General features: G+C 38.7%; 1 protein-coding gene across 11 annotated transcripts in view; it reads left to right on the top strand.

Annotated features, from left to right (window-relative positions):
- mast3.L (microtubule associated serine/threonine kinase 3 L homeolog) overlaps positions 1-14241 on the top strand; it is a 101540-nt gene extending 87299 nt beyond the window's left edge. For 9 of the 11 annotated variants that reach the window (XM_041581275.1, XM_041581272.1, XM_041581273.1 and 6 more), the window contains 9 exons: positions 644-756; positions 2222-2376; positions 4247-4461; positions 5392-5592; positions 6068-6294; positions 6378-6500; positions 7357-7493; positions 9495-9676; positions 9801-14241. In XM_041581275.1, the coding sequence (XP_041437209.1) occupies positions 644-756; positions 2222-2376; positions 4247-4461; positions 5392-5592; positions 6068-6294; positions 6378-6500; positions 7357-7493; positions 9495-9676; positions 9801-10795 (2348 nt within the window). In that variant the 3' untranslated portion in view covers positions 10796-14241. The remainder of the gene's footprint in view (positions 1-643; positions 757-2221; positions 2377-4246; positions 4462-5391; positions 5593-6067; positions 6295-6377; positions 6501-7356; positions 7494-9494; positions 9677-9800) is intronic. The other 2 variants (XM_041581268.1, NM_001093964.1) reach the window with 2 other exon arrangements.
- Positions 14242-14404: the final 163 nt, after the last annotated feature.

Here is a 14404-nt window from a genome sequence, read left to right as displayed (position 1 = left end):
GTCTAAAAGAGCCATTATCCTTAATGTTTAGTACAACTCAGCTTGAAGCTGATATAACAATGAGATTGAAAGATTGAGAAATTAACTGGAGTTTATAATTTTATCATCTACAGTTTAGTAATTTGCCTATGGGACCAAACTGTAAATTATATCCTTACAAACAGCATGCTCCTACATTATAACACTCTGTTTATAGACAGCAGAATCCACTGCTGCACTCTCCCTGCAGCTTTTCCTGTAGCCTGTCCCCGTCTTATCTGACTTTTCTTACTGTCAAATGGCACACTTGCTTTCTCTTTCTCTCAGTTCTTACACTGCCTACCACCCTATCTTGTCTTGCTCACTCTACCTCTCCCATTCTCCATCCATCTCTGGTCATCTCTAGTCTTGCTCCCCTTGCCCCTCCCAACCCCCTTTCCACTCTTATTCTCTCTCCAACCCTGCACCCTTCTAATATCTGTATACATTACAGTAGGATGTGAATTATCCACTATTTAAAATGTGAGCCTCTGATATGATAAATAACCCTACTGTTATGTTATATCTTGAGTAAACGTTGGATTGTATTATAACATTAAGTGAATTTTTAAATAGTGTAATTAATTGTCATGCTAGCCTCATGCTAAGATCCCTCCTTTTTCAGCTCGATCAGAACGGTATCATCATTTAGCTTCGGAGGAAGATGAGGAAACAAATGATGATGAGTCCTCTGTGGAAATCCGGCAATTTTCTTCTTGCTCTCATCGTTTTAGCAAGGTGAGGAGTTGTAACGAATACACTGACTTTAACATAGATTAAAGAATATCAATTGAATAATTTTAATTGCTTTTTTTGCTCATTTAGGGCCAGGGCATGCAGAGTGTAGCCTCCGCTTCTCACAGCCTGCGGTTTTGGGTTTTTTTTTTGTGGGGGTTTGGGATCCTCTCCCTTCCCCAGCTCAATTTATCTGCACTGAAAAGTGCAGCCCAAAAATGCCTGTCTTTGTGCTGACCCATACAAGCAAGCAGAAGCTAGACTTTTCAGTGCAGATAAACTGTTCTGGAGAAAGGAGCAGATCTTCTTCTCTAAAGGCCCCCATAAACGGACCAATAAAAGCTGGCAACATTCCGAGACGTGTGTGGGGCCATCCGACGGGCATCCCTGATCGACATCTGAGTTGGGCAGATGTCGATGGGGCAGGGTAAAAAATCCTGTTGGACCGTGGCCGCATCTGTTCGTTGATGCGGTCCCGCGATCTGACCGCATGTATCACCTCCATCAGCCTGATATCGCCCAGCTCAATGTGGGCGTATCGGGGAGAGATCTGCTCGTTTGACGACATCTACAAACGAGCGGATCTCCCTGTGTATGGCCACCTTAAGCCTGCAAAAAAAAGACATAGGCTGAGAGCTGTGGAGCTAACACTTTATTATTTTCCTGACTTTTCTATAAATGTTAGAGGTCCTAATTGCATGTTATAGCCGAGAATAACACAAATTGTGTAAAAACACTCCTTGGCTCTGTGATTCATTGTTTCCTCGATAACAGGTATCACTAGGGAAATGTTTGGTGCCTCTGCATTTTCATCTATATTCTAGCAGTAATATCTAACCCCAACCAAACGTGGGTACTTCTTGTTCTTGCTTGACAGCAGCAGTGCAGTCAATAATTAGGCCCATACCTATGCACATTAATATATTAATGGACAATATTTTGCTTATCTTTTCTCTGAGAGATAAGTTGCATGTTGCAAATTGCCTAGGCATTCAGTATTCCCACATCAGTTCTTTGATTCATTGCTATGAATCTCGGCTGGATTTGTTACAATAAGACAATGCTATAAAGGCACAGACACGGGGCACATCATCGTCTGCTGGGAATTCTCTTCTCTCATGGACAATTAAGTGTCTGACAATACCTGCCCCTTCATAATCATTTGAATTGCTATAGAACATATTACATGCAGTGATCCCAAGTAATATTTTTAAAATGCCTCCTTCTGCATTTTTTGATTACCAGGAATCACTGCATGTAATGTGTTTTACAGGCATTAATTCATCTTAATGTAAAGGGGCGGATATTGACAGGTCATCTCCTGCCACACAATGAAGTGTCCCATGTGTCAGAGCAGAGAAAAAGGGGATACAACAGAACATTGCAGAGTAATTTACAGAAACAATCATCTGAAGGGTTTTACAGAATATTAATGTGTTTATTCTGTTGCACACAAACATGTTTTTAGGTATATAGCAGCTCTGAGCATTTAGCAACACAGCTCAACCTGAGTTTCTCTTCCACTGAACGAAGTCACAGTGATGAAAAGGAAGAGCACGGTGACAGATGGGAGAGGACACTGTCCACTGAGGAAGAAAAGAATCGACTAGGAGCTGAAACCAGGTTAATAAGAAATATTTCAGTAGACTCACATTGTTTTTGAATTACATGATATTAAAATATTACAATCATGATAGATATTAACATACATAGAAGGTGTTCCTGAGAGGAGAGCAGAAAAGTGAGAATAATAGGATAGCATTTGTTCTTGGATATTAATGAAATGTCCCCATCATCACACTCCTGAGTAGAGCCCTTGTGGAGCACAGATGCCAATGTTGCAAGTAAGTTCTTAGTTGCATGAGGGTCCTGGTATGGTTTTGGACAATGTCATGGACTTTATATTAGTTAAGTTTGCAGATAAGGGTCCATATCTGAATGGCTTCACTCTTTATGGGTTAGGTTTGCAATATATTTTTTGTTTACTATGTTTGTATTTGGTTTTATAAGTCAACAGCTCAATTGACAATTTTATAGAGCATTGGTGTAAAAAAAATGGAGAAAAAAAAGAGGAGAACGATGTGTCCAGAAATAAAAAGTAACAGAAAGAAAAGAGAGAAAATGCAACAGTTACAGACTCTGTGAATGTTTCACCTAACATTTCAGTCATTTGCTCTCTGGGTTGACATATACTGGATTTAATAAACATAAATTCCTACTTTCATAATAGATTGCCCCATTGTGGACCAGTTATTATGTGAAACCTGCTTTAGATAGCATCCAAACGTCCCATATATTGTTGAAGGTTTCCATGGTATCATCTATCTGAGATTGTAGTTGTTCATTCAACATTATATAGTCAATTTTATCTATGACTTTCGTACAGTATATGAGACTGTGCTCTTTCTCCAACTGGCAGCTGTATGTATTTTGGTAGCCATACAGATATGCTGGATTAATCATCGAGCTGGACTCTTGAATCATTTTAGTGTTCTTCCCAGTTATATAGTTTCTGGATTTCTTGTAATAGTGGTATGTAGGAGACGGGAAAATAGTGCTGTCTTATTCCATAGTTCCGATACAACTTATTATGTCCACCAAGTATGTCAATTGAATCCTAGTTCGCTGCAATTTCTAAAACAATCAGGAGATACTAAGGGAAACATTTTGTGGAGTGTTGTCAGTATGTAATGAATACAATGAAATACTTTAATCATTGTTTCCAAGAGAGTTACGTTATAGCTCCCTTTGGATATTGTACTACAATATTTTTACCACTGTTTCATAGTAAGGGAGGTTCCCATGTCTTTCTCCCATTCTTGCACATATAGCAGTTTTTCTTTATATATACCCATAATGGTGCCATACCACCAGCATGAATTTGTGGCATCTGGGCACATCTGGTAGCCTTGTATTAATGCCAAAAGCAGGGAACTAAAAGGCCTCCTTGCCTTTCATGAAGAAACATGATTTTCCTGGCAATTCGTAGGAGTTTGTTGTTCCATATAAACTCCATTATATCTTTCTGTAAAAGTTTTAGGTCTTGCATTGGAACCTCAATGGGGAGAACTCTAAAGTAGTACAGAATTCTAGGTAGGAGGACCATCTTTACACAGTTAATTCTACTCGTCCACGAGATGCATTTTTTGTCCTCCGTTTTTAGGTTTTTAATGAGGGTATGCGATGTCCAAGGTATGGAAGGAACTTATCTTTAATATGTAATTCAAAGTATAGCTGTATAAATTTTATAGTATGTTTAGGAATATTTCATGACATCAATTTTTCAATATTTTTTTTAGCAGGTTTGTGACACATGAAAAGCAGGGCTTATCATTACTTCAGTTGCACTAGGCCCAATATACAACTGGTGAAGGGTCCCAATCCAAAATGTCTTTTAGACATATATCAAATTTAAAGATCTTTATAAAATATATAATGTTTTTAGAAGAAAAACACAATTGCAAACTGCGTATTTATATTTTCTGTGGAGCAGGTTACGGTCCTGGACATCATCTGGTTCCTCCCATCATTCCTGGCTAAGTGAGAGAAGTGCCAGCCCTAATGTTCTCACCAGCACCTGCAGTCTGGATACCATGCCCAGGTTTGCCTTTTCTTCTGAAGAGGAGTCTTCTGATCACAAACCTGAAAGACCAACTTTTACTTTAGGAGAAATTAAAGGGACTCCTCCAAAGCCTACTTCCCTCTGTGGTACGGTTCTTTATGCTTTATTATTCATCTTTAATTCTTTTATAAGACTTGTTGTTCTGTATCTATTTAGTCTGTAATTTACTTGCTAGGGTTTAACTTCTAGTAGCAAGCAGGCAATGCTTTGAATGTAGAAGATGAATAGAAGAGGACCTGAATAGAAAGATAATATATTGTAATGGCAGTAGCAATCTAGTTTAAATTCTAAAGTACCAGAACCACCAAAAATTGATTGATTTGACTTACTATTCTATACTATTTATTTCTATCCCATCCATGTAAAAATCCTTTTGTCTTGTCTTTCCTATATTCCTGGTTTTTACAGCAGCATATTTCCTATCAGCTGTACTGACCATACAGGTATAGATCTGTTTGTTTGGCATTGTTGCCAAGCAGTGAGACCTTTTATTGTGTTACTTTATACACAATTATCACAGGTCTCCCTAGTCCATGGCTGTCCTCACAACTCATTTCGTTGTCTTCCATTTATGCATGTTCAAGGGGGCTCTTGCTTCAGCCCAAGTATGCACTAACCGAGAATATGCTCATCCAGAGTCCAGCATTTAAAAAGTAGAAAATACTTTATTTACTTTATTAAAATAAAAAAGCAGAACAGACACCTTAAGGAGACATAGTTACTATATCAATCACCTCATTTTATGCCTCATTCTGGCACTTCATCAGAGGTGTTGGAAGAAAATCTCATCAGAAGACCAATTTTGGCAATCATCCAATGAGATCTAGAAATGTAATGTCTTCCTCATACTAAAATATTCGAATATTTTTTTCCTACAAAAAAGTAGCAGAGTGCTATGTGTTCGGCCTATGTGTCCCTGTAGCAAACTAGGTACAATATTGTGTACACATGAAGAAAAATGTTCTTTTGGAGTCCACTCAAGAATGCGTAAGATAATTCCTCCCCTGGTTCCTCAGCAGATATTGTCAGTTTAAGCAGAACCCGCCTACGAAGCAACAGCACTGGCGCCAAGAACTCCACTCCTCGCCCTCTGGAAGCAGGTGTCAGCCGCCGGCTGCGTGGGCACAGAGAGACACCTGAAAAACAAAGTTCTTCCACTGGGAGCCGGGTCCCCAAATCTGCATCTGTCTCTGCCCTGTCTCTAATTATTACCTCAGGTAAGTCTCTGGTGCCATGTATTGACTCAAGTTCTGTCTATCATACAAGTTGCAATTACGATATTTCCTGCGACCATTGGTTGCAGGAAAGATTGTTTTCACTACAAACATTAAAAGCTGAATCATCAGATATGCAGGTGGAAACAATAGAATTCTACTTCTATCTGAGAATTCAACAGTAACCCCGGCCAATGTTTGGTGTCTGATAAAACTTTTCCATCTTGGCCAATTGACGAGACAGCCGATATCGGTCGCACGTATGGCCACCTTTAAGTTCAGACTAGTATAGTAACAAAGGGCAATTAATAATGGTAATGAATGGTCTACAACATATCTTACATAGTTTATAATTCTTTGTCATTCTTGGACACAATAACTTTGGCGTAACAGCATCTCTCTTCAGTAGCTAGAGTGTTCCACAGTTCTGCAATCAAATTAAAAAGTTTCAGGGCTTCCCCTTTTTTTCCCCCCACAGATGATTTTGGCAGTGGATCACTTGCAAGTCCGATATCCCCACGGTCTCTATCTTCTAATCCATCTTCAAGGGACTCCTCACCCAGCCGTGAGTCTTCAGTTGCAGTATCTAGCTTACGCCCTCCCATAATTATTCACAGCTCAGGAAAAAAATATGGCTTTACCCTACGAGCCATAAGAGTCTACATGGGAGAGAGTGATGTTTATACTGTACACCATATGGTTTGGGTAAGTAGCATAATCCTCAAGCCAGCAGTAATGCTTTATATTTAGCCTGCAGGTAACTAAAAAGTACTTCCTGTTTTTTTCAGAATGTAGAAGATGGAAGTCCAGCCCATGAGGCAGGCCTTAGAGCTGGCGACCTTATCACACACGTGAATGGCGAGTCTGTTCTTGGGCTTGTGCACATGGATGTAGTTGAGCTGCTATTAAAGGTTTGTAATAATTGACAAGCAATTGTATTTTTCTTCCTCTGCTTTTTTCCCTTATACTGTAGATGTTGTAACCCTTCTATAAAAATATCCAGTTCCAATCACGCTTTCATTGTACAATTGGGTTTTTAGCCTAAAGGTCAGGGCCCAAAATAGTGTTGGCCACAATGATCCCCTAAATTACAGTGAGATATTGTTGTACATTATTAAGCATTGCATTTAATATTAAAAAATATGATTGATAAAGGACTTTGTTGGCCTCAAACATATTCAAATAAAGCAATATTTACAGGATAATTATGTGTTGGGTGTGCTCGCCTCTATACATATATCCATATGAAATAAATGTTGGGTTAAAATGTTGTACATTGGCAAATATGAATAGGTTCTTATAGAATATATATTCTTTTGTTTTTATCAAAAAAATGTTTGATCAAATTTAAATATAATTTACGTTTTTTTCCTTGGTATCTATATCAGAAACACTAAGGCTAATGTAACGCCAAATGCTAGTTTGCTACCACCCACCCAGTGGACTAGAAAGGCATGCATCTGTCATTGTGTACAAAGGGTGTATTTCAGACAAAAAGAGTTGCCCCTGGAAGTTAGATGAGAATAAGTAGAGCCCATGGTGTGACATTAGCCTAAACCATTTTAACTAGTCTAATATTCAATGCATACAATAGTGAGGATTGCCTTTCGTTGTACTGAATTGTATTATTACTGGAACAAGACCTTGCAGTGAGTCTGAATTGATTGTACTGTACAATTTCTAGAACATTTCTTATGTCTTTTACCATGTAATAAACTTGGTAGGCAAAGTGCATTTCTAACCCATTATTGTTCTTATTTCTGAAAGAGTGGTAGCAAAGTCTCACTAAGGACAACTCCCCTGGAAAACACCTCCATAAAGATTGGGCCAGCTAGGAAAAACAGTTGCAAGGGCCGAATGGCGAGGAGGACAAAGAAGAGCAGAAAACGGGAGAACCAAGACAGGTGCAAAGGGGTATTTGGGATGGGTGGGAGAATAGAGATAGTTACTTCACAGCCTACCTTACAACATATTACAACAAAATTGTTTGGACCGATTGAGGCTCCATGCATATGACACATTTGATTTAAACTTCCCAATAATAAGAATTTCTTTATTAAACTCCCATCTACTGTGTTGTCCACTGAAAATAATAGTTACTTGTACTCTTCTCACCTTAACAATCATTTTTGCTGGTACTATTAAACCTTATGCAAACCCTAGTTTCCGAAGCAGTGGGACTACGTTATCTTCCACTATCTGTTTCTGGACCAACTATTTTGTCATTCACAAGCACCCTGACTCCCCCGTGTTTGTTCATGGGTGGTGGAGAAGGCAACCAGCGATTGGCCCTATACTAAGGGTTTGGCCCTTTAAGTATTTACCCCAAGTATCACTCAAACTTGCCTTTAGTCTTAGCTTTCATGTATAAACTGTATATCTAGGAGTAGAGCGTTCGGTTCAAATTTTACCCTAATTGCCTCTTTGAGCCCAACCCTCATCCACTGCTTTGGGCCTCTCTAAGGGCAATCATACTTCACATGTGGGAACACTTGAAACCTCTAGCAACACTGGCAAATAGTCATACAAAGAGAATATATAAATATATGTCATTCTGTTCAGTACTGAAGAGTCAAAGGAATCCGAGACCTTTTCAGAGATCTGTAAATGACTCCTTAGGTAGCAGAAGGTGTTACTTATCTACAGTTGGGTAACATTACCCAGGCCAGGGATACACATAATAATAAATGTGTGTAATGGACAAACATTTTTTTTTCTGATATTTTTAGCGACTATTTATGAACCCTTAAGGCAGACATTTTTTATTTATTATGAACTATTTGTAAACTTATATGCATTTATTGCAATTATCATGGGATGATTATTTAATTTATTTTTTTAAGTGTATATTGGTGTGAATTAGTATAGTAGTATATGCAGTATAGACTTCATATACCAGCCCTTGGGAATTCAAGAAGTTGATGGATGTGACATCTGCAGTCTTATATACAGTACCGTTTCAAGCATCTTAGAGTTTCACATTAATAAGTAAATCCCTGGTCCTTCGTTAAATATTACAGCAAAACCCAGGAGATCTACTGCAAATCAAATGCCTTGTCTGTATTTACTTCAGTCCCCTTGGGACTGTTTGCATCTAACATCATTATGGCCGCATGGCTGAAGGAAGCCATCTGCATCTAAGTGGCTGTAGCTCAGGGAAAATCCCTAGATGTCACATCACATTCCAGTACAGGATTCGCATGTTATAAGCCTTTGGGAACCAGGCTTTAGCAGAGCAGTTACGCATTTGGAGTCACATTTGATCTCCCTCCCAATTGTATGCGAAAAAAAGAGATTTTTTGCTAGTCACTCACTTGAACAACACATTATGTATCTTATTGTTAATTCCTTATTTTAAATGTTTTTCTTTGAACAAATTCTGATTCTCCACAGTAGACTGTTTTTTCCCCGCATCCTCCTTATTATAAAAGTTATTTTTCTTCATATTAGTTTGTCTTGCTAAGTGATTTTACCTTAGATAATTTTATGAGTAGATGACTGCTACAAAGATAAAGCTTCATGGTAGAAGGAACCATCCCTGCTGATTTAACTGCTAATGTTTTTCCTCCTAAAATATGTGCTGCACTGACTACACAAACGTTATTGTTCCTTATTTGAGTTACACATTACCTCAAAAAAATATATTCTTTCCAAACCAAAGTTTGATTGAGATTTATTCAGATATTGATTGTTGGAGCATAAAAGCGCATTGGTAGAGGACCACATCAGCCAATGGATACAGTCCATAGCAGACTGCTCTGCTTGAGGCAACTGATATAATTGTTGGACCAAGAGCAAAATACTCATCATCACTGACTGCAGCTACTACCTACTGATTTTTTTTGTATCATCCTGTGATTCGGACACTTATAGCCATAGCCAACTGCATGTTTGTTTTAATACAGGAAGCGCTCTTTGTTCAAGAAAATCTCCAAACAGTCCACAGTGCTACAGACCAGTAGGAGCTTCTCATCTGGGCTTCACCAATCTCTGTCTTCCAGTGAGAGCCTCCCAGCCTCACCCACTCACAGTTTGTCTCCAGGTCCCATCACTCCAAGTCGTAGCCCTGCCCCTGATGCAGCTGGTGGTAAGTATTGGCATGTGCTATGTGAAATTAAGCTATATAATCTAAAAATATTTTGTGGAACTTTATACATTATATGTCTATACATTTTAATGGTGGTAATACCCAGTGAATGTTTGTTTCTCAGATGCTGTATCACCACAGAGCACTTCACCCTGCTCCAGTACACCAAGCTCACCTGCAGGACACATTCGGCCAAGCTCCCTTCAGTGCCTAACCCCCAAACTTAGTGGACAGCGCTACAAAGTTGGACGCAGGAAATCTACTAGCAGCATCCCACCTTCCCCGTTGGCTTGCACACCTTCACCTGTTCCACAGCAACCCTCCTCTCCTCAGCGCTCTCCTTCTCCACTTTTACCTAGTCATCCTAGGAGTGGACATTGTGGCCTCCAGGGCAAGACTTTGTCACCTCCAACCATAGTCAGACAAAGTTCTCGAAATCGAGCAACAGAGGCACCTAGGTCACCTTTACTAAAGAGAGTGCAGTCTGTGGAAAAGATGGCAGCGTATTTGTCTAGTGGGCGAAAAGCAAGCCCAGTTGATATCCAGCACTGGGAGGACACAGTGGATGCATTAGAGGCTATGTCAGAATCCAGAAACAGGGATTGGGGTGCAGAGAAACATGAGCGTGACACAGAGGTGGTGGTAATGAGAAGGCTTAATCTCTCAGAGAGACGGGATTCCTTCAAGAAGCAGGAAGCTGTGCAAGAAGTTAGTTTTGATGAACCAGATGCAGGAGCTGTTGAGTTGGTACCTGAGGACAAAAAAACAGCGAGGTGCTCAGGGCTGTGGGAACGATTGCCCCACCAAACTTCCTGGATACAAGCCAGGACAGGAATATCAACACCTGTAACAACAGAGCAGGAGACGTCATGTCGTCTTGTGCCACAAATAGCTGTACAGACCTCTGAGAGTGATGAGCAAGAAAAGAGCCAAGGAGTCTGGGAGTGCCAAGGATTTTACCCCTTACAGTTATCAGGCAAGGACAAATGCCCCCTTGTAACTTTGCTGTCAGAGCCCACAGGTGCCACTTCAGACAGGAGCCAGCTCAAATCTGAAAAAATTAGTGAGTGTCCGGCTCCCTTTGCATTGTCATCCAAACGTGACTCAAAGAAAAACTAGCTGAGCCTTAACTGTAACAAATCTTACTGAAGGAACACCCAATGGTGAAAGACAAGTGCAGGGAGGGTAAGCTGGTATAATGGAAATGTTGTGCCAGTCAAAAAAACAATAAGGAGTATCAAGAGGCCAAATACCCCCACTTCCCATCTAAGACGTTTTTTCCCCCATGGCCTTTTCCATGTTCAGTACTGGAAACATTCTATTTTTAGACCAGCAAGTTTCCGTTTTCTGAATATTACCACTAACACCCAGTTTTTGCAGCAAATGGCCCATCCCGATTGCTGCCAATGTTAGTGGATGAAAAGAATTACACAAAAAAAAGAGACCAATGCCTAGAAAAGGGAGTTTGTTTTTTGTTCCTCCTCTTTGTGGCCCCTTTTTTTCACTCATGTAATGAAGGATGTGTTTTTAAACTTAATTTTCCTGGAATGCTGCCATTTGGAAGAATTACATTTGGATGCTTCCAAAATCTCTCATACAAGAAGTACCCAAAGCTGCCTTTAAAAAAAAAAAAAGGAAGAAAAAGACGGACATAGAGATGTTTGTATATATAAGAAACCTTTTTTTTTTTAAGTATTTATTCATTCTTTTGTAACAAGCAGAACAGATAATTGGTAATTTTATTATATCTTCATGTTTGCTGTAGTATTTTTAATGCATACTTAAAATAAGTGTATACCCCCTTTAAAAGAGAAAAGACACTCTGTTTTAAATATTTTAATGCTCATACAAGTGACATACACCCTTGTGGCCTGCAAGTGATGGGTGTGCAGTAAATGAATCATTTATTCAGCCTGCATGACTAATTAATCCATGATCTTTAACATTCGGAGCACAAGACTGTCGGCAATGTCATGCTAAGGGTAATTGTGGCTGTCCTAGCACACTACAGTACAGTCACCATCTGATTATTTAGATTCAAATAGGTTTTTGTCATGGAACATTTCTAGACAGCCATTCCGTTGATCGATTTATATGTTTACTACAATTACTACAAGAATACTATTTGCAGAGAGTCCCTGAGTTAACATTTCCTTTATTAGCAACATTCTACCTATATACTTTCTATACAAAGAAACTTTTTGGGTGACTTTTTAGACAAAAACCACATGCCTTTCTAGTTTTTCTGCATATCTGAATTCCACACACTGCCACTTTTCTGCACGAATAAGTGCAGTAACACCCTAAATGAAATTATAAACAAGAAACGTAAAGCATCGGAATAAAACTAATAGTCAGTGAAAAGAAAGATTATGAAAGTTTGCCTTAAAATATTGTAGAGTTTGGGTTTGTTTCTTAAGTTTGAATTTGATTATTCTAAATTATAGTCATAGCTTTGTGATAACGGAACAGTCCAGAAACCTAAGGACTAGGGAAAAAACTATTTGGACACATGTTTTCCATTATAATTGTGCTTATGATTACAGTCATTAGCTGAATAATAGTTTCATGAAAATCTTGGGGGACACCAGTACCCATTATTTGCAATGCCTATCCTGTCCTTAAAGCACCAGTAACACCAAAAAATAACCAAACTTTAGAGCTGAAAAATAATACCTATCATAGCAAAACCAGTCTTAATTTATACAAAAAACTTTAATCCAACATTGGTGCAGAGCAGTGGTTGTGCACATATTTTAGCCCCTCCCCCAGCAAATAATAAAGTAACAGGTATTTCTCCCAGATATAACCCTAACTTCTACTAACTACTGCTTCAGTGTCTCCCAGATGGGCCAGCTCAACAGTTTGGTACGCACCAATGTAAAGAAAAAGAGTAATACACATTAAGGACCTGTTATTGAAAATTCTCAGGACCTGGGGTTTTCCGGTTAAGCAGTATTTCTTTAATTTTGATTTCCATAGCCTCCAAAAAATGATTTAAAATTAAATAAACCCAATAGGATTGTTTTGCCACCAATATAAATTTGTACAGCCTAGTTAGAATTAAGTACATGCTACTGTGTTATTATTGCAAAAAAAAAAAAAAATTAGAATTATGTGCTGATAATAGACTCTATGGAAGATGATCTTCCTGTAATTCGGAGCTTTCTAGATATGGAATCCCATACCTGTAGCATATTGTATGCAACTATAAATGAAGCCCTTTTTTTGGTGTTACTGGACCTTTAAGATACCAACAAATTGATATAAATGAGTTCTTCCATTAAAAAAGCAGTGTGGGTGGCTTTTCTTCTAACTAAATTACTTTACTACATGACTTTTCAATCTCAATTCTTCAGTTCTCCACTGTTCATTGCATTCACTTGAAGGAATATTGCAGGACTGACATCGTAAGATGTGTGTTAAAATATTTAACTGGCTTGTGCTGGAACTGAGGGCTTGAGGATATTTAGAAAAGGGTATTTTTATACGATACACCTCTAATTTGTATTGTGGTGGTGGTGGGGGGTAGATTTAATTTCCCTTGTTATATTTATGCATTATTTTGTAAAGGATTTAATATGTGGATTGTTTGACAAAATCATCTTTGAAGGTGCAGTGAAATATGCATCTCGTGTTTTGCTACTTTTAAAAGAGTAATACTCATTCTTGGGGTGGGGAGGTTGGTGACATACCCAAAAATTGTCATGTAAACAACTGAGTACTATTCTCTATACAGTGTTAGCGTTTATTTTCCCATCAGCTTTTATCATTTTCTGTGTATGTAAATGAGGGCTGTGTTTATTTGCTTTTATTTCCCATCTTTGCAACTGAGCTTTTCCCCAGTACAGTCCCAGTACGTATCGTATTCACCCAAACATTATTTAATCAGCATGGATGTCCAGGAGGCTTTTTAACTCTCAATGCTTTTTTCATACAGTGTTTTGTTTTCTTGTGTAACATAGAGCCTCTATAAACTTGCAGCAACCTTGCACTAGTAGGGCAAAGTGGCATTGTCACTGTTTTCAGGCTTGCACCACTTGCGTAACTTTTTTCCCAAGTTGGAACTGTGTAGAATTGCCAAGGAATATGATTTTTATTGTTTTTAGTGGGTTTTTTTATTGGTCTTGATGCGGTTTTTGCATTTCTTTAAAGAAAATGACCCTTTCTTAGCAGCAATGTTTGTAACAGGTAATCACATTAAATATGCAAAAATATAAAAGTTTTGTTTGTGCAAGAAATCAGGAAGTGGTTTTCTGTTCTCCTGTTTGCATACGGCTGTCTTTCAATAATATTGGCTTTCTGACCTGTTATTGGGCCCCACACACTCTGTTGTTTCCAGAGTATCACAGTTAGGCAGGCAGCTAGAAGAACCTTTCTAATAGATGTCTCTGTGCAGCTGCCTTGATGCCTCTGTGCTGTACTAACAGGGTTCAGAAATTACTTCTTTGGCCCTTAAGTATGATATAAATTGCCAGTGATATGCTTTTATCATTGCCAAACGTAATAGCTAAAGTAGAACAACAGTCCTTAAACCACTAATTTTAAAAAGTCATTCTCCAATTCCACCTGCAGCTTATGGGTTGTTGGTGGTTGCTATATTATGTACTTAAAATCATTTGGATACTCCCCCAAAACAATCTGTTTTTAGCCTAAAGGTTCTCAAACAGTAGGCCCAGAGCAGTACATGGGGTTGGGACCAGCTTGAAGGACGTTTAGGAATAGAGA

The sequence above is a fragment of the Xenopus laevis genome, chromosome 1L (genome assembly GCF_017654675.1).
Source record: "Xenopus laevis strain J_2021 chromosome 1L, Xenopus_laevis_v10.1, whole genome shotgun sequence".
In the NCBI taxonomy this organism is placed as follows: domain Eukaryota; kingdom Metazoa; phylum Chordata; class Amphibia; order Anura; family Pipidae; genus Xenopus; species Xenopus laevis.
Note: the sequence above shows the minus strand (reverse complement) of the source record. Positions and strands in the feature narration are given on the sequence as shown.